The sequence below is a fragment of the Salvia splendens genome, chromosome 3 (genome assembly GCF_004379255.2).
Source record: "Salvia splendens isolate huo1 chromosome 3, SspV2, whole genome shotgun sequence".
Taxonomy (NCBI): domain Eukaryota; kingdom Viridiplantae; phylum Streptophyta; class Magnoliopsida; order Lamiales; family Lamiaceae; genus Salvia; species Salvia splendens.
The window spans coordinates 44,677,083-44,701,820 of NC_056034.1; the positions used below are offsets into that span (position 1 = coordinate 44,677,083).

Genomic DNA, 24,738 nt, shown 5'->3' on the forward strand with positions numbered 1-24,738 from the left:
GAATTTTGAAAAAGCTAAGCTAGAGAGGGAGGAAGCGGAATCAAAACAAGCGAAATCCATTTAGAAGAATTCTTCCACCTGCGTGTGTGTATGTGTATCTATGTGCTTTTCTAGGGATCAAGTTTCCTCTCAATTGAGGTTGCTTTTCGTTTTGGCGATTTGAATAGCATACGATATTTGAAAAATTGGGTGGAATTCTCGGGAAATTAGTGATTTTGGAGTAGTATTTATTCGATTTATCATTTTTTTGTTGTTGTAAATCGTCGGATTTTCGTTTGGTTGCCCCTTTTTTTTTCTTCTTCGATGGAGCAAAGAGAGGGACAAGATTTCCCTCCAAAAAAGCCGCCGCCGCCGCCACAGACGGAAGCGACGGCGGGAGGAGCTGATTTCCCAGCTAGGAAGCTGGTGAGGCAGTTGGATTTCACTGGCGGCGGCGCGTCGACGATGGACCAGCCTCCTCCGCCGCATTCAGTGAAGCCGCCGCCGCAGATGCTGTTCATGACTATGCAACAGCCACCTCCGCCGCCGCCCTCTCATCCTTCCGTTCGCCCTTCTCCGTGAGTCGCCTTTTGAACTCCGAATTTGTTGTTGAAATTGGAGGTTAAGATAATTTGTTTGTGGAAATTGTAGGTTTTGTTGGCTATTGATTTTAAAGTTTTAGCCTTTCGTGTTTGTTTGCTACATTGGGGCATTCTGTTTGGTGCAACTGATGTACATATGTTTTGATTAAATGTTAGGAATCCTCCGTCTCCTACTCGAAAAGGCTAATTTGATGTGTGAGATTCTGATTGTTAATTTGTTCACAGAATGTTCTTGTGGCCATTTGCAGTTCAGCATATGCCAGCTCGAATAATAAGTCACTTTTTAGTGATTAAGATATGAAAAATGACTGTTAATAGAGTTTGTTGTGTGGTAAGGTAGTTCTTTTTTGAAATGTATTAAATAATTTTATTTTCTCCTCAGGAAACCTGAATCACCAAGATCCCGGCCTGCGCAAAGTGCAAATGAAATAAAAGATGGTACCCCAAAGAAGCAAAAGCAGTGTAATTGCAAACATTCTCGGTGTTTGAAGTTGTAAGCAGCTATTGATTTTCATCTTTTCTAGTACGACAAATGATTGCGTGAAGAAGGAACACAGTAAAATATGGGGAAATATGTTTCTTTTTCAAAGAGCATTCTTTTCACCCAGATATATTTTTATATGCATCTATCCTACTCACATTTTCAATTAGTCGAGGAACATAGTAAAATTTGGGGATATATGCTTCTTCTACAGTGTTAATTCCACTGGTTCACTGATATAGCACACCTTATCATTAGTTAAAATTGTTGTCTAATTTCAAATTAGAGCTCTCAGTTGTATGCAACTTGTTTTGCTGTGTAATCTAGCATCTGCTCTATACACGCGTTTCTTGTACCAAAGCTTATCAAGTTACGTTATCAATAAGCATAAGAAAATGTTTGACTAAGTGGTTCTTACCATATGAACATAGTTCAAAGATTATGGTTTATTCTTTCAGCTTAGGAAAGAATTAACTAAAGTTGTTCATTTCAATACCTTATCACTTTGGATCTGAAAGATTACTGAGTGTTATGTGTGTACTTCATGTGCTCCCAATTTTATTTTAACTGAAAAGAACCTATTATGTGTGTAATTCATGCTCTCCAATTTTATTTCTAACAATTTTACTTATCCCTATAATTTATGAATGTATGTCGCTTTGCTGGGACGGAGTAATAATGTGATATCTTATCTTACAATTTATGGTCAGGTATTGTGAATGTTTTGCTTCTGGAGTCTATTGTGATGGTTGCAATTGTGTGAACTGTCACAACAATGTCGAAAACGATGCTGCTAGACGAGAAGCTGTTGAAGCTACTTTGGAGCGCAATCCAACTGCTTTTAGGCCAAAAATTGCTAGCAGTCCTCATGGAGCTAGGGATAACAGGGTATTGCCAAAACTCGATTTTCCCTCTTGTCGGGATGCATTTCCAATGGCATGATCAATTGATTTTTATAAATATGCAGGAGGAGGCTGGTGAAATTGTTTCAGGAAAGCATAATAAGGGATGCCACTGCAAGAAATCCGGATGTCTTAAGAAGTACTGTGAATGCTTCCAAGCAAATATTCTTTGTTCTGAAAATTGTAAATGCATGGACTGCAAAAATTTTGAAGGAAGCGAAGAGAGGCAAGCTCTTTTCCACGGTGATCATGTTAATAACATCGCCTTTATCCAGCAGGCAGCGAATGCTGCCATCACCGGCGCTATTGGATCATCTGGTTATGGGTCTCCCCCACTGACGAAAAAGCGGAAAGGTCAGGATCTTTACTTTGGAGCGGCCGTAAAAGATCCAGTTCACAGGCTTGGACAGTTACCGCAGGTAAACTTTGCTCTTACACCTAAACTAAACTTCAACATTCACGTACGTCATAATTGAATTCGATCAGTGTTAAGTGAATTCAGAAAAAAACTCTCTAATTAGCTGCCGGTTCACTTTATATTGGAAACCTCATACAATAAAGTCTGAAGGGCTTGTGGTTTATATGGCTCACCCTGAGTCACTTTTTAATTCTAACTAGATTTTAAACGTAATTGTAATATTTCTTTGGTTAAGAACTTATGCATTAAAATCCTCAAAATATATGCCTTTTCCTAATAACCATACAATATTAGTAACCAATGATTTGATATCTAATATATTCAATTGTGGTATTGGAAATAAATGCAAATAACATCATTTAGTTGGATTTTCTTGATTTGCATATTCATATTTACAAGTGACAATCACTCCCAGTGTTTTGCCATGTCATGGAAAGCGTTTCAGAAGAAATCTTTGGTAGCTTATCCTCCGATATTCTACCAAATTAATGAACTATGAAATTAAGAGGTATATCTACTACTTTTTTAAGATTCGAATCTCTGCTTTGTGAAAATGCTGGAAAGGAAAGTTGCAGAGCTCTAGCTATAATGCTGTAAGAAAAGAGATTATCATGAAATGAATTGCATAATTATAAATCAGTATCGGTAGGTTTTTATGGTAGGAGGTCATAATATACCATCTAGAATTGTATTTCGGTGATAATTTTTGACTCACATGACCATATCTCTGTGTCGTCTCTGATATACTGTGGAACAGCTAGGTTTGATTCTGACTTCCAAAATCAATTTTCTCTAATAGCAGGCTAACCATACCAAGGCTTCTGTACCTTCAAATCTATCATCCTCAGTTCCTGTTGATCATCCAGTTAGTACACCAGCCTTGGGCTCTTTGAAGTTAACGTATAGGTATGAGTGTCGTCCGTTTGAAGAATTGCTTTATGATATTTCTTCAGACAACTTACTTGTGCACTGCATCCTAAGGTCTCTATTAGCTGACATCATCCAGCCCCAGGACTTAAAGGAACTATGCTCTGTGCTCGCGGTATATTCTAGAGAAGCTGCAAAGATGCTTGCAGGTACACATGTGCTGAGTTACATCTTATCTAATTCATCTGATTTCTTGGTTTCCAACACAGTATACCCTTACATCCTTATGGCGTTTTTTCCCATGTTACATCAAAAAGCAAAAGGTCGTGTGCGTGTGTGTTGGCCCAACGGTGGAGTGTTATTTGATTATTGTTTTTTAAATCAGTATGCCATGCATTCCAGTTATAGTTGAAAATGAGATGCTAGGGGTCTTATGAAGAATTATAATTTTGTCACTCGCATGAGCATATCTCTCTGACGTCACTGATATACGAACGATCTAGTAAAAGTATGCCAGTGAAGATGCATGCATAGATTTTTGTCAATATATATTGCCTAAGAAGGTCTTACAGCCCCTCTTACATATGACTAGAAGTAAATGCACGTGTTTCAAAATTTTCTGTGCGTTGATCTCTTCCTCCAACTCCAACATATACGCATTTGGAAGAGTCGTCTATATTAAGAAGAGAAGTTAAGGTGTAACCTTATGTGGAGATGATCTAGTTTTATAAAGCTCCATTAATTGAGTTAATGAAGTCCATTGCAATTGTGCTTGCACACTTCCTAACTTGTGATGCTTCCCAGAGGAAAGAAATGTTGCTGAAAAGCAAGCCAACGATTCCCAGAAAAGTTCGACCTCAGTGGCTTCGACCATCCAAGATGAGTCTCGAAGCCAGAAGCATTCCGAATCTCAAAAGGCTCAGGCTGATCATCTTCCTTCATCTGAAAACCAGTCCGATAAAGCTGCACCCGAGGAATCTTGTTCAGACGGAGCTGATGTATCAAAAGGACGGCCAATGTCTCCCAGCACTTTAGCTCTAATGTGTGACGAACAAGACACAGTGTTCACCTCTGCTCGTTCCCCTAACAGGTTACATGCTCAAAACAACGCATCTCCCCAGCTGCCACTCGAGCACAGGACGACTGAAGTATACGAGGAGCAGGAAAGAATTATCCTAACAAAGTTCAGAGATTGTCTTAATAGGCTGATCACTTTAGGAGAAATAAAAGGTAACTTTTCATTTAGTTACCATAGAATTGCTGCTGACTGACACATGCTCCGTTACACTGCACAGAAACCACGTATTCTTCGTTGGCACGAGCAGAATCAGACGTAGAAAGGGGTTTATCGAGCAATGGCGCTGCAAATCCAAGAAGCGAGAGTAGGAATCAACATCAGCACACAGACATTGGTGCTGCGAAAATCAGTGCTCCTCAACGGGTTTCTGCTGCTCTCAAGAACGCTCCTTTCGTGCGAATAAGCAGAGCTGCAGAGAATGGTGATGTAAGAACAGAATCTGAAAGAGGGTTGTAAAATATGCGTAGGATTTAGACATGTAACAGATCTATGCTGCTGCAGCATCCATGTATTTCCAAGCCAAAAAGATTCGGCTTTTCTTCGATGCTGCACCCATTGTTAGGAGATGATTCAGTTGTAATGCCAAATTTTAACTTATTATTCATAAAAATTACAATTAACTTTTTTTGTATTCTTCAATGTTTTGGAAAGTTTATGATAGAACTCTTTTTATACTGTGAATTGTCTTCAACTTTCCTACACTAATTTTTGGTCTGATGTTGGAAAACCATGATACTCCATTTATCTATTTCTGATCAATTTTATAATTTTCAAATATAATCATTCATATCATAACTTTTAGTAGTAATTTTTTTGGTAATTGTCATATATTGATGCGAGGCAAATTGTGTGTAATTTATTCTATATTTTTCAAATTAAAATTAACTGCAATTTATCATTCTAAAAATGTAAACAATTAACAATGTAAATGTGCATACAAATAAATAAATATTGACATAATTGCCCTTGCAAAAGGGGAAGGGAAAATAAAGATAAATTCCCAAATAAGAGATGATTAGGTAGACCCGGTCTATAGAGCCCTCAGCTGGAGACCATGCGCCCAAATTTACTTTCAAATTCAGCCGCCACCACCTCCGCCGTCGCCGTCGTAATCCAACCACCTCCTTCAATTGAAGGTTAATTTATCTATTCCATTTTCGTTTCGGTCTTTATTGCTTTGTTTCTCAATCAATCGATTCCCTACTTTGTCTGTAGAGCTGATTGTGTAACGTTCATGCTTTGTTATCTCCGCTTCAATTTCGTTAATGTATATTGTTAATAACAGCGATTACTCCTTCCTTGATATGATTTTCGCGTTTTTTTGCAAATGCCTGTGCAGATATTGTCAATTTTTTCAATTATGCTGTGAAAGCCTTTGATCATGAATATTTTTGAGCTGGTTATTCTAAAAATTGTTTTGTGGTTATTGATTTTCAATCGAAGATTTGATTTTACAAATGTGTTTTGGTGTAGCTGGTGTGTTTGATCAAATGCCGTTTTTCTGAGTTTTAAGCCATCATCGTTAATTCGTTATGTCTGAGTATGAGCTCAAAATGAAAGTATATTCTGCCTTACTTCACAGAGATGGAAAATTCTGGATTCGACCTCGAAATCCATGGATCGGCTTGTGGAGATAGTGATGAGGAAGGTGTTGCACCGCCTCGTTCTGTTGGAGAAGTGGTTGATGGGAATGAGATGCAAGATGGATGTCATATTTTGGAGCTGGAGAAGAAATTATTGGAGCAAGTTGTGTACAGTGAGGAGGAAGCGTATATGCTGTACTGTGATTACGCGACAGCAATGGGTTTCAATGTCCGTAGGGGGAAGCAATACTATTTTATGGGAACGAAGAGGGTGAGATCAAAAACTTACTGCTGTTCAAAGGAAGGGGTTAAGGATGATAAAGCAGATACCAGTGGTGTCTGTTACAAAAAGCCGGAAACGAGAACAGGATGCAGAGCGATGGTATCTTTCGTTTGCGATGATAGTGGCCAATGGAAGGTTTCTAGGTTCCAAAAGGAGCATAATCATGAAATGGCCCCAGCGTATGCAAAGCCCTCGGTGAAATCTGGCCAAGCTATTTTAGCTGCGAATGTGTATGGGAGTGGTGGTGCTCTGGAGTCACTGGTGAGTATTGGACCCCTTACTCGTGCTTTCATTCTCAGTAACGTGTTCTTCGTTAAATGAAATGAGGTTTTTCAATGAAAATTAGTTTGATATTTTGTATCTTCACCTCCTTGAAACGTCTTGATACACGTGTGCTGTGTAGTTTATGATACTTTCATTACAGTTGTGAGTTGTGAGTGAATATGTCATATCTTCATTTGGTGAGTATTGCACCCCTTACTCATGCTTTCATTCTCAGTAATATGTTCTTCGTTGAATGGAATAAGTCTATGCCCTGAAACTTAGTTGGATATATTGTTTCTTCATATCCTGAAAACTTCTTTAGACATGTGTGCTGTGTAGTTTGTTATGCTGTCATTTGTGACTTGGAAGTGGGTATATCTGGTCTTCATCTGAGGATAGAATCAAGGACGTTCGTTAGTTTTTCAACTGAAATCCTTTTGCCGATAAGACTGCATATATAGGGCATTCTGTAGTATATTGCATTTTCACAGTGTATAAGAGAATTTTCCCACTTCACTTTACAGCACATCTTGAAAATTCTTCTTTGCATCGTTTTACCCAATGCAGCTCTCGAAGAACAACTGTGGATGGAGAGTAATATAGATAACAAATAAGTACTACTAATATAGCATCTGCAATTCTTGACATGCTTAAAGTTCGAATTAGAATTTATCACTACTCGTCTACTCCTTATTCGATTTCTTGTGTATGTCAGAGAAATGAAATTGAAGAACTCATGAGTGATGATGTGCGGATTATGAAAAACACAGCTAATTTATAAAATATAGTTTTACAAGTTTTATATTCCTAGATTAATTTCCTGGTATTATTACTTTTCCTCATACATGCTTGTGTTCGTCTATTGCTAAAAGTCACTTCCGCAAAAATGCTTATTTTCTGATAATATTGCTGTGTTCATATTTCCATGTGGTCTGTCATCTCCATTTTCATTGGCATTTAATCTTGCTGTGCTTTCACATTTGTCCAGAGTGAACACGACAGAATCCGGGAGCTATCTTTACAACTAGCCATTGCCAGAAATCGTGCTGAAACTTCCGAGAAGTTGGCTGCTACATACAAGCGGCAACTGCATATGATTGTTGGGCACATTGAAGATCACAACCAGTCCTTGTCGAAGAAGATTCAGAAAGCTCTGAACAACGTCGAACAAGTGGAATCCGAAAATCGGAAGAAGTTGTCGAGTTTGTATATCCATGGATGAGATTGGTTCCATATAGTGGTTTATAGTAAAGCTAACTCTAAAATGGCCATTGTTGTAAGACCTGTTGCTTATTTGTGTATATAACATTAATACATTATATTTATAGTGGCTGTATTTGATGGTGAGATTATTTGTGAAAATATTTTATAGAGCTAATTTTGTTTTTCTTCACTTCTCATAATTAATATATCTGCCCAAGTAATTATTTTTGCGAATATGTGAATAAAGTTAAATGTGATACATAAACACTAAAACACACACAGACTAGTTTTTTTTTTATATAATTGAACTGATGTTTGGAATTGTTTCTTTCTTTAGTAATTTTGAAACCTCATAAACTTGTATATGCATAATTAGACTTTTAAGTATTACTATATATTTAAAATTGATTCTTAAATATTAATTTAAAATAAATGAATATACTCAATATCCCTTTACAATAGTTTAGGAAAAAACAACTTTTTAGAATAAAATATCTGCATATTTGGAAGAAAAAACAATTCCAGTGGTTATTTGCATAATTATCTTCAAACCACAAGGAAAATTATACGCGAATTTATCATAAATCTTTATTAGTGATGCCTTGCTCGAATTGCTTATTTATTAATCATGTATATAGTATTTTTGAAATAAATAGGTCTAAATATAAAATCCGCAGTAATTCTTGAATCATCATCAAATTTATTTTACCAATTTCACACACACAAAAAAAAACACCATAACTTATAACTACCATTTTGCATAACTAAAACTTCAAATTACATTATCAAGATTATGTATTTTTCCACATTCTCCAAAACGATAAGACGAAATTCATCAACTTCAGTGATGAGCTTTTCTCAACGGCCACCAATGGCCTCTTTTCCTTCCATTTACAGTTACTCTCACAAACCTCTTCAACTCCACCTCTCCCTCTCCAACTTCTCTTCTTCCCTCGCCACTCACCTCTTCCATCATTCCTCCCCTCCAAACCACCCCCTCACACCTCAAGCTAACGTGCGCCTCGCCGCCCTCCCCGAAACCGCCTTATCCGGAGAAGTCTCCAATTCTTCTCCCAATGCCGATTTCCTCTCTGGGTTTTCTTCTTTCTCCGATTCCACCAAAAGGGCTGCTGGAAAATCTCCTGAAACTAACCGCCATGATGCAGAGAAGCCTACTGAGAGAAGGGTTGTGTTAAAGGATAGGTATTCGAAGAGAAGGAAAGATGTGAAATTGGGGAGGGATAGGGAAAAGATTGGATCTTTGAGGGAATCAAAGGAGAAGAGGGTCAAGAAATTGAGAGATGATCAGCCGGGAAACGTGTTGAGGGTTGGATTGGACAGTTGCTCCAAAATGGGGGATGTTGTTGGTGCGATTAAGCTCTATGATTTGGCTAGGAAGGAAGGGATCAAAATTGGGCAGTACCATTATGCTGTTCTTCTCTATCTCTGCTCTTCTGCAGCTGCTGGTGTGGTTCAGCCTGCTAAGAGCGGCAGCCGGGGCCGGAGCCCGAGCTCGAGTTCTCAATCGTTGAGTAGTACTGTTGAAGTGGTGGATTTTGGAAGTGGATTTAGTGATGAGGATAGTTTGGATGGTTTGGTTCAATCTATGAGGAAAGCTGCTGGGAATTTGTGCAGTAGAAGTGAGGGGATTCAAGTGAGTGAGGAATTGAAGAGAGTTGCTCTTGAAAAAGGGTTTGAGATATATAAGGAGATGGGGTTGGAGAAGGTTCCAATGAATGAAGCAACTTTCACATCTGTAGCAAGAATGGCTATGGCTTTGGGTGATGGTGAGATGGCATTTGACATTGTGAAGCAAATGAAGGAATATGGGATTAATCCTAGGCTGAGATCATATGGCCCTGCTCTAGCTATCTTCTGCGGTAATGGGGATGTTGAGAATGCGTTCGAGGTTGAAAAGCACATGCTTGAAAACGGGGTCTATCCGGAGGAGCCTGAGCTGGAGTCCCTTCTTAGAGTAAGCACAGAGGCTGGGAGAAGTGATAAGGTGTATTACATACTGCATAAGCTTAGGACAAGTGTGAGGCAGGTTTCGCCTAGCACAGCAGATTCGATTGAGAGGTGGTTCACGAGCAAGGTGGCTTCGCGGGTGGGGAGAAGGAAATGGGATCAAGAATTGATCGTACGAGCAATGGATAATGGTGGGGGTGGGTGGCATGGGGCTGGCTGGTTGGGTAGAGGGAAGTGGAGGGTGTCGCGTAGCAGTGTTGGTTCTGATGGAGTATGTGAATGCTGTGGTGAGAAGTTGGTTACCATAGACCTTGATCCGGTGGAAACAGAAAACTTTGCCAAATCTGTGGCGTCCATAGCTGCGGAGAGGGAGAGGAATTCGAGTTTTGAGAAGTTCCAAGTGAGTTAATTTGATTGAAATCTTTCGTATATTGTGTTAATCTATTCTATTGAAATGGAAATGTGTGTGGTGTGCAGAAGTGGCTTGACTATTATGGACCTTTTGAGGCCGTGGTGGATGCTGCAAACGTCGGGCTTTACAGCCAACGAAAGTTCAAGCCATCTAAGGTGAGTTTGCTTTGTTGTAGCAAATGAGGAAGATTTCATGTGCATCATGTTGTATGAAGAGTTGATGATTTTGGTATTAGGTCAATCTAGTTGTGAATGGGATCCGGAAGATGCTTCCTTCCAAGAAATGGCCTCTCATCGTGTTGCATAATAGGCGAATCACGGGAGAGAAGATGGATGAGCCTTTTAATAGAGGTTTGGTTGATAAGTGGAAGAATGCCGATGCTCTCTATGCAACACCAACTGGATCAAATGATGACTGGTAACTATGGATATGATAGTTTTTTAAAAAAAATTGAACTTTGTATTGAAATTTGAAGTTTGATTATAAAAAAACTTGGCTGTTTAGGTACTGGTTATATGCAGCTATAAAGTGCAGATGCTTACTCGTGACGAATGACGAGATGAGAGATCACCTGTTTCAACTACTAGGGAATGATTTCTTCCCAAAATGGAAGGAAAGGCATCAGGTGAGAGCTCTTAGCATTTGAGTGGTGCAGCTGTTTCTTTTCAAGAATGATGCATTTAGATTCTTGCTTTCGATTTTTAGGAAGTGAGTGAAAAGTATACACAATGTGGTGTAATCTGCAGCTGTTTCTTTTCAAGAATGATGCCATTTAGACTTCAATCTACAATATAACGTAACGGCCTTTTCGAATTTGTGTCTGTTCATGCTTTCCCTTTTTAGGAAGTGAATGAAAAGGAATACACAATGTGGTGTAATCTGTTGACATAACATGATTCATTTTCACGCTGTCTTGTTGTTTCTTGCTCGTAGGTTCGCTTCAGCTTTGCTGAAAGTGGTCCAGTGTTTCGAATGCCACCTCCGTGTTCTGTTGTTATACAGGTTGGTGCTCTTAGTTTGAGTTTCTGAGACAGTATAGAATGTCCTTATTGTTCTAGCTCGAGTTTTTCCAAGTTAGGTTACTCGTTGTCTGATTTGCAACGCGCTGGTTTCTCTAAGACAGTAAGGAACTGAGAACTTTCGATTTTCTTGGACGTTGTTAACTTGATAGGAGACAGAGAAGGGCCATTGGCACGTGCCCATCGCATCAGAGGTTGAAAATGAGGACGAACGGATTTGGTTATGCTGTTCTCGTGGAAGCTCAAGCTCGACGAATAATCAAGATTCTTCATTTTCACCCAAAGGTAACTAATTGGAGTTACCTTTTCCTCACTTGCTGTTTCATTCATCGTTTTGCATCTTGGCAGAGGCGGAGGCAAAAGTGTCCCGGCAGCAGATGGAGACGAGGGATCTGGTCGAGTCTCTGTTAACTGGAAGGTGCAGGGACGAATGCAGCAGCGATGAAGCAAGCTCGGATGGTGAATTGACGGAGGATGATGCTTCGGTTGTTCGACAGCTTGAGGCTGCAGAGAGGCGCGGTGCGTGCGTGATCGATTTCGAAATATAAGCGGATGGAGGTGTAGGAGTAGGGAGTTTTAGCAGTGTTCATTTAGATTGATTGGTAGCCTCTTTGTACAGATTGTGAGATCAGTTTTGTTTTGTGCTATATTTTCTTGCATTGTGTAATTACAAGTGAAATGATCGCTTTTTTTTCTTTTTATTTTATTTTGGGGATGGGGTGTTATTCGAGGTGTTTTTTCGACGGATACAGAGTTAGACGGACCCTTTACCTGTATATATCAAAACAATGATCAATATCTTGTAGTACATGGGTAGTCCAAAAGTGACGAGAGCCTAACTGCAAGACAAAAGATCCATAACTGGATATATCTCGAACTAGAGCAAGGACTGTCGGGCATGACCCAAAAGTGGTCGTACTCGAAACGAACAAAGGGGTGGCCTAAAAGTGACCATACCCAAGCAAATAGGAGCAATACCTCCAATCATGGGGAGCAACGAGGCATACTCAGCCATCTTGATATCGGAATTTGAAGTTGGGGTAATCCAACGTTTCCTTTCTCGTGAGCGCCTTAAGAGGAGGCGGGCGTCGACCGCTAATCATAGAACACAAATGTAAGGGTCTGAGCCCCCCTACTTGCCAAATCCGACTCCTAGGCTCAGCGGAGAATAAGGTATAAAGTCGTGGTTTTTCTTGCCGATTCACAAAGTTGCGAAATTCTCCGGAATTTAACCGAACTTTATAATAGTTTTTTTCAGGAAAGTTGCCCTGTTAGCCGGCTAGTGACGAATCCATGTGGGTCTAAACTCAACTAAATTCACCATTTGGAACGGTCATCGATTCCATGGTACGAAAATATCTAAAAGGTCGAATTAAATAAAAAACAAAAATGTATATATTCCTCTAAGCGTTGCACGTGACCCCTTGACAGCCAACTGCCTCACAACCTTATTTGTTTTATTTCCAACTTTGACAAAATAACTAAACCCATTATTCATCAATATTATTTGAAACTCATGTTGATATCACATAAAAATCAAATCTTTCATCATACATGACAAAATCCATCTCCTCAATCCTCAATGACCTGCAGGAAAAAATAAAAAAACACTCACGAGAATCCACACAACCACATTTCCCAAAAACAAAATCACATATTTAAAAAATTACTAGTAGTAAATATATATGGCTAAATCAGCAAACAGAACAAATATGGATAAGAGAATGGAGGAGGATTCCGAAGCACAGTTCCACGAATCCCTCAAAGTCAGTCCCATTTAAATAATTACATTCTCTTGTTTATCATATCAAATTATCAATATTAATGCCAAGATGTAAGATTTCTTGGTGCAGGAGCTAAGGCACTTCAGCTCTCAGCTCTATCATGCTGCTGATTACTGCAAAACAGCCTTCTTGAACTCCCAAGACAAGACTCAGTAAGTGAATAAAATAAATAAAATTTTTGTAGTTTTTGGTGATAATTTCTTGAAATGCAGAATTCTTGAGACAACTAAAGAGTATGTGGAGAGAGCTGTAGTGGTGGTGGTGGATCATCTTGGAACCATTTCAGCCAATCTTGAATGCTGCATTTCTAAGAACAATTCAGTTTCTGAAACTGAGCTTAAAATAGAGAGGCTCAAACAGGTTTGGCGGTGGTTAGTTTATGGTTTCATAAAAAAAAATCATTTTTTTTGTAATATATCTTTGATATTTAGCATGTTGTGTGAAATCAGAGAATTGGGACTTGCCAGATTTATTCCTACAGAATCTCCATGCCAAGATTTCAGTGGGGTGCTGATTTTTCAAGATTCCACTATCATTATGTGTGTTCATGTAATAAAAATTGAATCTTTGGCCTCTTCAAAATCTTGATATTGATTGTTACTATATTTTAATGTGATGATGCCTTGTTTTTCCCCATCAGCAGCTTCGAAATATTCGAGTGAGGAATCATCTCGGGTTGAGAGTGGGATGAGTAGAAAGAATGTAGTTTTTGCACCACTTCACTCATCAAGAAACTACACACATTGTATGGAGCTTCTTGAGATGTTTTAGTGTGTGTGTATGTGTGTGTGTGATATTTTAAAAGTTATGTCACTTTGATTGATAGTGAAGGGGATGGATGATGATGATGATGGCCGATCAATATTGCCAAAAACCAGTAACTTAGTTTTCCAATTTGAGGTTGGATTTCCCTTTCTTTAGTCAGCTGAGGTTGATTTGTCATTTATGTTTTTATAGAAGAACAATGTTGTGTTGTTGCAGGAGGTTGAAAAGCTTAAACGTGGCGCGAGAAGTTGGAAGGTGCTAGTGCAGAACAAGGGCATTGCTGCTCTTATTAAGCGCGGGAGACGGCTTCTTGCATAAGTATTGTGGGTTAAGGATTGGCTTCTTGCATTTGAGGTAGCTCCATTATGTAATAGCTCCTATGATTTTAGATGTATACATGTTAGAATCCAACAAAGTTCATCTCTAAATGAAGTTTCAATATCAATGCATAAGTATTTGGAGCTATGGATTTGTTTCTTGCATTTTAAGGTAGCACTAATATGTAATGAATCCAATAATCAATGGGAATGAAATTTAGCTACAAATGATGTTTCTAAACATTTGGTACAAATTGGGTTGAAGATCAATGAATCTTGTTAACTAAATCAATCTCCAGTGCATAAGTATTTGGAGATATGGATTGGTTTCTTGCATTTGATGTAATGAATCCTATGAATTCACATGTAGAAATGTTAGAATCCAACAATCAATGGAAATGAAGTTTAGCTACAAATGATGTTTCTAAGCATATGGTACAAATTCTGTTCAATATCAATGAATCAAATGATGCTGAGTTAAACTAACTCAACCTACAATCTTCTTGACAACATCTTGGTGTAGAGGTCTATCCCCGAGCCGGGCTTCTGAACCCGGCCATCTCAACTGTATCAGTGTAAGAAAACTTCTTTATGTTAGCGAGTTGGCGTATGATCTTCATCTCTTCATCCTTCCCGCAGTAAGCCTCTGTGTCTGCCCCCTTCTCTTCCTCGGAAGGGTCCAAATCTAAGCTTATGAAATCGGAAAGTATGGCCCTCTCTGGAGTACCGGTGATCAATCCCGGGGATGATGCATAGTCATCCCCAGGCGGGCTCTTTGCCTTCTCAATAAGATAGTTGGCATACAGAACATCGTTGATACGAGACATCACCGTGTTGGCTAAGCTCTCCAGTACTCTCGAATAGCTCTCCAAAACCGCCAGCCCCACATCCTAAACGCACAATAACATAGTAAGCAAAAACCCTTAGGTTCAACACGAAAAACACAAGCACTGATCATCATACTTTATTGCATTGGATTTTGCTTATTTCAAGTAAGGACTGGGGGATAGAGGGGAACTTCTGCTTGATGATGAGCAGCACAGTGTGTGCTCGTTCCTCGAAGATCTCTCTCTTCTCGAAGCTGACAGATGGGCCCCCCCATGCGGACTTCGCGTCCTTGTAGTTCATCTTCCTCCTCCAAATCACAACACAAGCCTCAATCTTGTCCTTGAAATCAAGAATCTCGTGCTCGGATTGCAAGCCCAAGTTTGAAATGAATTGCAAAGGATCATCAAAGTGTTCATCTGTTATGATTCGGTAGAGTGATTCACCAATACATTCTTTCCCATTCTACAAAAAACATCAACATTATTAACATCTCTAAACCAACAATGGCTAGTTACATCACATCTCTACCTTTGGAAGAGACTCAATGTAGCTATCTGGGATGTGCATATCAGTAAGAGCTTGGGAATTTATAGCCATGGATGCTTTCAACACTTGGTCCACTGCCTTCTTTTGCTTCTGAAGGAACCTTTTCGACCCTTCTGAGAGGCCGCCCGGGGGAACCTTGACTGTAGGTAACCACCATTTATCGCTCCTCTGGAAGCCTCTCTGGGACTCGTTCGCATCCCTTGACACGTACTTGAACTCTTGCTCGCCCTCGAACTTGTCAAGGATGTCCTTTACGTAAACACAACAAAAACCATATACAATCATTCAACAACATATGTTTTGTTATGTTATGTTATGTTATGGTATGTTATGTTTCTTACGAGAAGCATCACGTCGAGCTTGCGCAAGGCGGGCATGCTTAAAAGAAGGTCTCTCCTTGGCTGTGTCACCATTACCTATAGAACAAAGTTGATCAAGTATTGTAATTAAGAAATGAATTAATAAACAAAGATTCATTAGTTGAGTTTGGTTACCTCTATGATTGATCCATCCTTTGATTTCTGTTGAGTAGTAACAAATTCAACTATGTAATCCGTGATTGAAACGAGGCAATCGATCTCCTTCTTCCACCTCTCCTTTGTCGTTGCGGACATTGGTTCTAACCTCGTTTGCTCCCCGAAAACAGAAGCTGCGACCAGAGATGATTGATCATGATCATGTTACAAACCAAACAGAATAACTCATTCTAAAATATGCCAATCAAGAAAAGAAAGAAAACACATGGACATATAACGTCCTCGTTGGCCAAGCCCAATTGTATTAAACTACCAATGTGGCATGTAACAATAGATCTCCCTCTAAAATCAACATCCTCATTGGTTAAGGCCAACACTAGTTGTCTTACACGATCGATGTGAGACATTGGAGTCTGTAACAATTGTCTCACACGACCTTTGTGGACCATAGGAGTCTGTAACAATTAGCTCGGCCAACATCCTCATTAGTCAAGATTCATTGTCATAACCAGTCGACCATTCCAAATTGACTCCCAATCATCCTCGTTGTTTACTACTGGTTCATCTAGCACGCCACCACTCAAGGTCGTTGCGATTTTCAATGAAATCATCAATATTACACCAAATAGAACAACTCATCCCAAAAGACTAGTCTATCAAGAGAGAAAGAAAGCTCATGAAATCTATAGACCTCACACGAGTTGTGTTTTGCAACTGATGCTGGACATTCGAATCTCTACCAACTAATCATCTACATTCAATTTCAGACAAATTCAAATTCATTATTACCAGCAAGATTGGTGATGGCATTTGACAAGGCCAATGCAGAAGAAACACCCTTTCCACCACCAGACATGTCCTCACCAAGAAGCAACTTCGAAAATCTCTCCTTCATCAACTCCATATCTACACCAACAAAAACCATCAATCCCTTCTCCTTTTCTCCATATATATACATACACACATGCAATAAAAGATACCTGAAGATTCAGCTGCAGATTCATTCTTCACTTGCATCTTCGAGAGAGAGAGAGAGAGATCAACAAGAAGGAAAGTGAAGCCACAGGGAATTCTCAAAAACCTCTTTATGAATTCAACTGCCAATAGTTTTTTCTTCCCTGGTTGACAAAAATAGAGATGATGATTCTTGAATCTCTGTTTATTTTATTTGTCCTAAAAATAAAAATATAATGGGGTGATCATGGGACGTGGGATGCATGTATATTTAGTAAGAACTACCAAGAGAGAGAGAGACTAATTACCATTTATTCTCAATAATCTCGAATAATTGTCTTACTTTGAATTGACTCAGATTTAAGAAATTGAGTGACTCTAAAAAAAAGAAATATGAGACAATTATTGGGAGGGTATTATTTAATGATCATTGGTCTATTTGATTAATTGGTAGGTTTATGGTCTGGATATTTTCGGGAGTATTTACATTTATATGATTTGGGAGTGAAATAATTAAAATGTTTGAATTGATTTGTGTAATATGGTCAATTTGCCATAAGATATTTTTTTTTGTCAATATTGGGTATGTTTGAAAGGAAAGTGGTGAAACACAATCCCTACAACTTGAATGAAATTTACTTTTTATTTATGACAAATATTATGAAATTTTAATTTGCTACACACCTATAATCTGCAGGGATTTGAATTCGATTCGGTTTTTCTAATATAATAAGATAACGTGGTCATAAATACGACGTTTATAATATTTCAAATTTTCAATATATGTCTTACGTATATTCCCAATACCTAAACAATATCTAGTAAGTATAATATACATTAAAATTGCTATGCATGCATTCAGATTCTAATATTTAATGAATTGTTGATTGTTGTTGCATATATACAAATTACATAAAAAAAACTAAGCTTAATTTATTCTAAAAAAATAGTATTATTATTTTAGTATTTTAGTTTGTCTGATACAATTAGTTCACTTTTTATTTTTACTTTTTCTTTTATCTTAAATGACTCTGTTATATCGTGGGTCTTGCTATCCCCTATTCATACTTCTAGTTTTCAATTACTTTTCTTTTTTTATTTTATACTTTACCAATTTTGCATGAAAATTTCTGCAATTTTTTAATATATATTTCTAGGGGACGATGGAAGATTTATTAACTTAATGAAATTCTTTCGTTAAATCATGTGTCAAAAAATGCACAAATAAAATTTAGATGGTAGGAGTATAATAATATATTGAAAGCGAAATGCTAAATTCTAAAACACACAACATATAAACAAATGTTTGTATGATTTTATTAGAAAAGCCATTTATTCTATTTCAAGATCAATAATTGAAGGTGAGTATACATGGTGATCTCTCATATCATTACGTTTTTCGTGCAGGACAACATTATTCGATAAGAGCATTAGCAGTGGGGCGTCCTAAGGGACGCCCTAAAGCCCGCCCTATGCACCGCCACGTCAGCATTTTATCCTATTACCCTTTCACTTGCAGTGGGGCGCCCTATAAGAGCATCGACAGTAAGACTGAACGTCAAATAGCCCTCACATAGCCTTCACACTGCCACATCATCAGCACTACAATTCTCCTACCACATCAGCTTGCCACATCAACTGGACATCAAATAGCCCTCACATAGCCTTCACACTACCTATCCACATTACTAATAACAATTATATAATTTAATTTACACTCGTATCAACATACGGAATTTAATTTACGAGACAAATACGGAAAATTCGAATAATAATATTAAACCTTAAAAAGTACATTAATTTTAAAAAAAAAGTACAATAATTTTAAAAAAATTACAAAAATTAAAAAGTGCATTAATTTAAAAAAGTAAAACAAAATCACTCCTCGCCGCCGCCTCCGTCGCCACCTACGCCGCGGCTATTCCCGCCGGTGTCCCTCCTCATCGCCTCCAATTCTTCACGCTGGCTCTGGAGCAATACACGAAGAAAATCCTTCACCTCGGGGTCCACCGCCGCTTGGAAGTCGGCTAAGGTCTTCACCATTTGAGCGCGCGTTTGTTGGCGCGCGAAGAATTTGAGCTCCATGGTAGACCTGCCGAGGGGGGATGTCGAATGGACCCCCTGGGAACTCGGGGTGCCCCCCCTCGCAACCTGTTGCGCCCGCCTTTGGCCAACCGGGCGAGGTCGGCGACCGAACGAACGAGGAGTCGGGACCTCCTGGGCCGTCTCGGGGAGGTCTGTCGAACCACCGCTGCTGCCGCTATAATCTCCGGTATAGTTCAGTTTCTGCCTCTTCGGCCAGCCAGCGTCGACGCCTGCCGGGAATTTCTCTGACTCGTTGAGCACAACGTAGCAGTTCCAGTAGGTGAACTCATAGTACTTCTTCTGCGGATCGGGGTAGGCTCTCTCCGCAATCCTCCTGCAGTCTTCATCTGTTTGGCCACTGGTCTGCATGCGGAGGGCGTTGGCGTACAAACCCGAAAATCGAGAGACGCCAGACCTGATTCGGTCCCAGCACTTCCGGACCTCCTCCCCGGTGCACGGTCTCCCTTCAGGGCAAAATGCCCTGTAGGCTGCGGCTACCTTGGCCCACAAGTTGACGATCCTCTAGTTGTTCGAAACGAGAGGATCGTCGCAGACACTCACCCACGCCTTGGCAACCGCAACGTTCTCCGCGTCCGTCCACTTCCTCCGGCCCCGGATTTCCGCCTCCGGCTGCGACGACTCGCCGACCTTCTTGGCCTTGCCCTTCTTCTTACCTCGCCCTACTCCCTGGCTTTGAATGAGAGTTTCCGGAACCTCGTTCATATCAAAACCCAAGTCCGCTAAGGAGAAGGTCTCTGTATACTGTGCATCCGTTGGGGTCGATGTTTGCGAAGAACCGGTGGAAAAATCAAAAGTCGGCCGATAGGCGTTGTCCCCCCCCGTGCGTCCCCTGCGCCTGGGGAATCATCTGCTGGGCCGGTGGAATCATCTGCTGCCACGGGTACATGTTGTAGTACCCGGTCATCGGAGGCCAACCACCTCCCCCAGGAGCCGGGGAAGTATGGGACCCTACCCCGGGAGTCGGGGCCGTCTGAGACCCTACACCGGGAGGCGGGGGAGTCTGAGACCATCCCCCGGGAGTCACTGGAGTACCTTCGTAGTTGTTCTCCATTGCTCGTTATTGATCTTGAACAGAAAGTAAGGTAGAGAGAGTACTCGTTAAAACAAGTGGTGCGAATGAAAATGACGTTCAAAGCGCGTATATATAGTGTTTTCAAAAGAAAAAAAAATAATAAAATCTGACGCCGGTTTGACGCCGATCCGGGACCCACAATGGCGCCGTGAGGATCGGCGTCGGAACCGGCGTTATCGCGCGAATCGGCATGGCCACGCCGATTTTGACACCGGTTCCAATGGTTCGGCGTCAGAACCGGCATCGGTGAAAAATCGGCGTCGCGATTTTGACGCCGTTACTGGAGATGCTCTAAGCCGCCCTAAAGGCCGCCCTATATGTTTCACTATTGTTTTATTAATTAATTTAAATGTTTTCAAACATGTCAATGCAAAATAATAAAAAAAATACCATGATTAATTAAAAACGGCAAATCCTACATTGATTAAAAAAAAGTTTCACACGAGTTAGAAATGGAAAAAAAGTTGACTACTCTACAAAAGACGACTCATTGATTAATTAATTTTTCGGAATTAAAAAATAAAAACGCGTTGCATCGTCCGCGCCATCGTTCGCGTCGCCCACAATTGGCGAACGATGGCGCGGACGATGCCCTATCGTCCACGTATCGTCCGCGGACGATCTATAGGACACGGACGATGCATCGGGCATCGTCCGCGACCCACAGTAGGCGGATGATAGCGCGCCTGAGGCATCGGGCGGCCTATCGTCCGCGACCCACAGTAGGCGGATGATGGCGCGCCTGAGGCATCGGGCGGCCTATCGTCCGCCCCATTACGGATGTTCTAATGAATTTCGTCATCTTAGGATCGTTATAGTAGTTAGTTTAGTCGACTTACTTATATAGTGATCAAGTGTAGAATAAATAAATCAAACAATTACTAGTACAAACAAAATTCGAGGTGGAGGCGACGTAAACCTAAATTAGATTATAAATACAATATTAAAAAGTAAAAATAAAAAAAGGAAATACAGTCCACTGAGCTGGCATGCTGTGATTGGGGCCAGCTCGTCAAATAACCCAAATTCAAATATTCAATCCATTCGTAGAAGAGATTTTGTGATTAACACAATAATTACACTATTTAAAATTAATTCTCACTATTATTGGTTAACATTATTAACATTACTATTATTGTTCCTAATTCAAAATTCATCCCCATAAACAGTAGAGGAATGCTCATTCAATTGAAGCTCAATTCCTAGAGAGGGAGAGATCGAACTCTGAATCTGTTCACACTGGGAATCGTGAAGGATTGTGTGTGTGATGGGAGATGAGAAATCTCTCGGAGTGATGGGCGGCAGCGGCAGTGGCAGAGATAGAGATCGCGAGCTTCTAATAACGGTGGCTGATTCTGTTGACCGCCGCATCGATGACGACGGCCCCTCCTCCGCATCCGTTTCCTCCTCCCACCACCATCCTGGCCGTGAGGTACTCCCTGCTGTTTATCATCTCTCGATTTTTCCTTTCTGATTTTCGTTTTAGGGTTTTAGGAGTTCAATTTTACCACTTATTTTGCCTCTTTTGTTGCATTGGACGAAATTATGAATTGTGTGTAGTTAGAAATGAAGACTGCCTTGTTCTGTAATTGTTGATTAAATTATTGTAGTGGCACGATTGATGATCAATTGTGATGTGGTGAATATTGTAGCTGGAACTTTGTTATAAGAATTTTCTGTAAATTGACATTGGTCATATAAATTGAGGGTTGTAATGGCTGAGTTTAGTGTTTACCCATGCAAAAGGCTAGTATTAAGATGGGAGCTAATCATATGCACATCTTCAGTGCCATTTTGTTTTCTTTTTGTGTAGTGAGAGGCGTCTAACTTTAATCAGTGCATGCCGAGCTCCAATTATCATAATTATGTATCCGTGCATGTAACGATATTATGAAGAGCTTGCTCATTTTATAATTCATGTAAAAAATATACTAGTATTGTTCCTATGTCGAAAAAATGCCTGATCTTCTGCTGCTTTTAGCAGTAGTAGTACTTTGTGTCAAAAGATAAAAAGTGTAATTCTTCATGTTTGTAATCACGCAGACATTTTACAAAGTTGTGCGGAGCTGGGCTTCAAAGAAATTCATGACTGGATGGTGAGCGCATATTTATGCTACACGGTCCTTACAATTCTGAGCTTAAGATGTATAATACGTACATGAACACTCTTTGACATAATCATTTTGGTGGTGGATCTATTACTGCATTTGGTGATCTGTGATCTATTTAGCTGGTAATCTCCATTGCATAGATGGTAATCTCCATTGCATAGACGTACGATAGATTTGGACACTAAGGAATAATAGTTACTATCTCAGTAATGTAGTTTGGTGGATCTTATGAGGAATGGAGCAGCATGAGGGGCAACTGTGAGTTTTAGAGCTAAAGTTCTGTTTGTAGCTTTTGAACTACTCTAGTCGTCAATAACTATTGGGCTGATACCTCATTAAGACAAAGCTAGGTGCTACAGAACCCACATATTTTGGTCATTGTGGAATACAACAAAGAGATAGAAAACTGGGTTAAGAGTTTTATCTATCCAAGTTTTATTCAGATCCAGATCATGTTTTTAGTAGCTTAGGGATTTTCGGTACATCACAAATAGTTGAATGACTTCAGAAATTTTAGTGGTTTTGAGGAAAGGCTTAAATATTCCATTTCTTAACATCTAGCTTTTTGATAGCTGGTACATCAAAAAATATTTGCATGACATAGTAAAGCTCTTGTTCTACTTTGCAACTGAACCGAATTGTTACCCATCTGCTCATATGTTGATAACACCACTGCTTTGTCACTTCGCAGTGTCATCCTTCTACCAATAGCTATTACTTTCTATATAACATGGTGGTTCATTCATTTCGTGGATGGATTTTTCTCTCCTATTTATGCTCAACTTGGAATTGATATATTTGGTAAGCATGCTCATGCTGAATTTTCACTTAATATCCGAAGCTAAATAGTCACCATTTATTACTGTCTTATCTATCTGATGTATTAGGTTACTCATTATACAACTTATACAACTGTACATACAAGTATCAGTTAAGATATGGAATTATGTATCATGATATCATCTTCTGTGGACGCATAAAAGTAAAATGTCTATAATTAAAAAATGGAACAAAATATTATTGTGGATAATTTATATAGTTAATTTTCATTAAATATCTTTGCTAGTTCAATCCTACATTTCGAATGTTCATTTTGCTTCCATCTACTGCTACTAACACTGTATTCTCTGTGGGTATAGGTTTGGGATTTGTGACCTCCATTACTTTTATTTTCTTGGTTGGAGTATTCATGTCATCATGGTTGGGGACTTCTGTTTTGGGCATTGGAGAGTGGTTTATTAAGCGTATGCCCTTCATTCGTCATATTTACAATGCCTCGAAGCAGATTAGTGCTGCCATATCTCCAGGTGCACTTGTTTTTTCAAGTTTTAGGCTCTTGAAGAAAGTTTTTGCTAGGTGCGGATTCTGAGTTTGTTAGACGTTACTATTGCAGATCAGAACACACGTGCTTTCAAAGAAGTGGCGATAATAAGGCATCCACGTATCGGTGAATATGCATTCGGGTTCATCACTTCATCTCTCACACTTCAGGTTTGCCATGTCTTGCATCTCTTGGTTTATTATTTTCCAGCACTTGGAATTATATCTCTAGACATGGCCGTGTTAGTACCTTAATTTGGGTTCTTTTGCACACTGGGCACTCTAGTATGTGGAACTGTAATATTGTGTTGAGTGATGGCCACTTTGATAATTAATTGAACTAATGAAGAAGAGAGATGTTCTTGATATGTAGCCTAGTTTGAACTTTGAAAGCAACTATCCCCTCTGTATCTCTATTGATATTTATAATATAACAATGACCCCATGATGTTTTGGAGTATTTGCAAATGAGGGCTGATTTTAACTTTATATTTTTGTTTTATTTAATTATTAGTATTAATTTTCTTTCCATGCCAGAGTTATTCAGGAGAGGAAGAGCTCTCATGTGTGTATGTCCCAACGAACCATCTTTACATCGGTGATATCTTCCTGGTGAATGCTAAAGATGTTATCAGACCGAACTTGTCTGTAAGAGAAGGAATTGGTAAGATATGTTTGCAATTATTTTGGTATGATAATGGGGTAGTTGCATTTTTCGTCTTTACTGACTGTTGTTTTGAGAACCCCCAACCCAATATGCTTCCTGCATGGTCTATGTAGTCGTTAGATGCATATTACCAAACTAGGGGATTCGAAGCCATAAAAATGCAAACGATACTTGTATGTCCTTAAAATCTCCATTTTTTCCCAAACCTGTTCCTTCTTTATCATTTTTCTGAGATTTGTGTATTTTTTGAATAGTCTCCGAAGTTGATTCGTTTTATTTATGCAGAAATCGTGGTATCTGGTGGCATGTCGATGCCCCAAATCCTAGCTACCTTGGATCCAAGAACTACTCAGCTCGATAGAATCAGACCGGATAGATCATAGAACCTGGGAGGCTTTCAGTTGTTCATCATTAAATGGTGGACTTGGATTCTAAATTTTCATCTCTTGTCTTTGAACTGTTAGATTACTATCTTCTGCAGCGGATGATTGTAGTTATTTAGGTAGATAGCTGGTTTTCTAATTAATGGCGGCTTATCTTTTTATTCCTTAGTAAAGGTAATTGAGTTCCCAACTTCATGTATCTGTCCCTTTTTTTTCAAGGTTTTTCTATGTTTTATTTATTTTTTTGTTAAAAACTATACTAGTGTGTAGACAAGAAATTGTAGAACTAAGGATTAAATAACAGTGTGTTATCTTTTCCAAGTAAAAAAGGTTTAGACCAATGATGGTGG

General features: G+C 39.3%; 6 protein-coding genes across 9 annotated transcripts; 5 read left to right on the forward strand and 1 right to left on the reverse strand.

Annotated features, from left to right (window-relative positions):
* The first annotated feature begins 27 nt into the window (after window positions 1-27).
* On the forward strand, window positions 28-5,008 carry LOC121796313 (protein tesmin/TSO1-like CXC 5). 2 transcript variants are annotated; one of them, XM_042195142.1, is made up of 8 exons: window positions 28-557; window positions 964-1,074; window positions 1,773-1,950; window positions 2,030-2,383; window positions 3,182-3,288; window positions 3,364-3,458; window positions 4,054-4,479; window positions 4,545-5,008. In XM_042195142.1, the coding sequence occupies exons 1-8, from the start codon at window positions 304-306 to the stop codon at window positions 4,781-4,783; spliced, it is 1,764 nt and encodes a 587-aa protein (XP_042051076.1). In that variant the 5' UTR covers window positions 28-303; the 3' UTR covers window positions 4,784-5,008. The 2 variants fall into 2 exon arrangements, with proteins under 2 accessions (XP_042051076.1, XP_042051078.1); XM_042195144.1 differs by having other exon boundaries at window positions 3,185-3,288.
* A 357-nt stretch (window positions 5,009-5,365) lies between these two features.
* LOC121796358 (protein FAR1-RELATED SEQUENCE 5-like) lies at window positions 5,366-7,850 on the forward strand. The gene is made up of 3 exons (XM_042195210.1): window positions 5,366-5,463; window positions 5,910-6,454; window positions 7,446-7,850. Exons 1-3 carry the CDS (start codon window positions 5,382-5,384, stop codon window positions 7,677-7,679), a joined length of 861 nt encoding a protein of 286 aa, XP_042051144.1. The 5' UTR covers window positions 5,366-5,381; the 3' UTR covers window positions 7,680-7,850.
* Window positions 7,851-8,453: 603 nt separating this feature from the next.
* Window positions 8,454-11,784, forward strand: LOC121796304 (proteinaceous RNase P 2-like). Its single transcript, XM_042195132.1, has 7 exons — window positions 8,454-10,028; window positions 10,106-10,195; window positions 10,276-10,457; window positions 10,545-10,665; window positions 10,974-11,042; window positions 11,212-11,344; window positions 11,408-11,784. The coding sequence occupies exons 1-7, from the start codon at window positions 8,454-8,456 to the stop codon at window positions 11,605-11,607; spliced, it is 2,370 nt and encodes a 789-aa protein (XP_042051066.1). The 3' UTR covers window positions 11,608-11,784.
* Window positions 11,785-12,651: 867 nt separating this feature from the next.
* Window positions 12,652-14,073, forward strand: LOC121796369 (probable protein ABIL4). 2 transcript variants are annotated; one of them, XM_042195229.1, is made up of 7 exons: window positions 12,652-12,825; window positions 12,913-12,995; window positions 13,056-13,203; window positions 13,293-13,392; window positions 13,484-13,588; window positions 13,670-13,743; window positions 13,825-14,073. In XM_042195229.1, exons 1-7 carry the CDS (start codon window positions 12,745-12,747, stop codon window positions 13,924-13,926), a joined length of 693 nt encoding a protein of 230 aa, XP_042051163.1. In that variant the 5' UTR covers window positions 12,652-12,744; the 3' UTR covers window positions 13,927-14,073. The 2 variants fall into 2 exon arrangements, with proteins under 2 accessions (XP_042051163.1, XP_042051164.1); XM_042195230.1 differs by having other exon boundaries at window positions 12,654-12,825; window positions 13,487-13,588.
* Window positions 14,074-14,452: 379 nt separating this feature from the next.
* LOC121797080 (rho guanine nucleotide exchange factor 8-like) lies at window positions 14,453-16,847 on the reverse strand. The gene is made up of 7 exons (XM_042195813.1): window positions 16,756-16,847; window positions 16,565-16,681; window positions 15,794-15,948; window positions 15,641-15,715; window positions 15,282-15,548; window positions 14,889-15,215; window positions 14,453-14,815 (listed from the first exon to the last, which is right to left on the reverse strand). Exons 1-7 carry the CDS (start codon window positions 16,790-16,792, stop codon window positions 14,453-14,455), a joined length of 1,341 nt encoding a protein of 446 aa, XP_042051747.1. The 5' UTR covers window positions 16,793-16,847.
* Window positions 16,848-21,022: 4,175 nt separating this feature from the next.
* LOC121796361 (protein LIKE COV 1-like) lies at window positions 21,023-24,627 on the forward strand. Of its 2 annotated transcripts, none has more exons than XM_042195214.1 (7): window positions 21,023-21,339; window positions 21,951-22,003; window positions 22,710-22,819; window positions 23,158-23,325; window positions 23,412-23,509; window positions 23,886-24,002; window positions 24,291-24,627. In XM_042195214.1, the coding sequence occupies exons 1-6, from the start codon at window positions 21,175-21,177 to the stop codon at window positions 23,952-23,954; spliced, it is 663 nt and encodes a 220-aa protein (XP_042051148.1). In that variant the 5' UTR covers window positions 21,023-21,174; the 3' UTR covers window positions 23,955-24,002; window positions 24,291-24,627. The 2 variants fall into 2 exon arrangements, with proteins under 2 accessions (XP_042051148.1, XP_042051147.1); XM_042195213.1 differs by having other exon boundaries at window positions 21,025-21,339; window positions 23,876-24,002.
* Window positions 24,628-24,738: the final 111 nt, after the last annotated feature.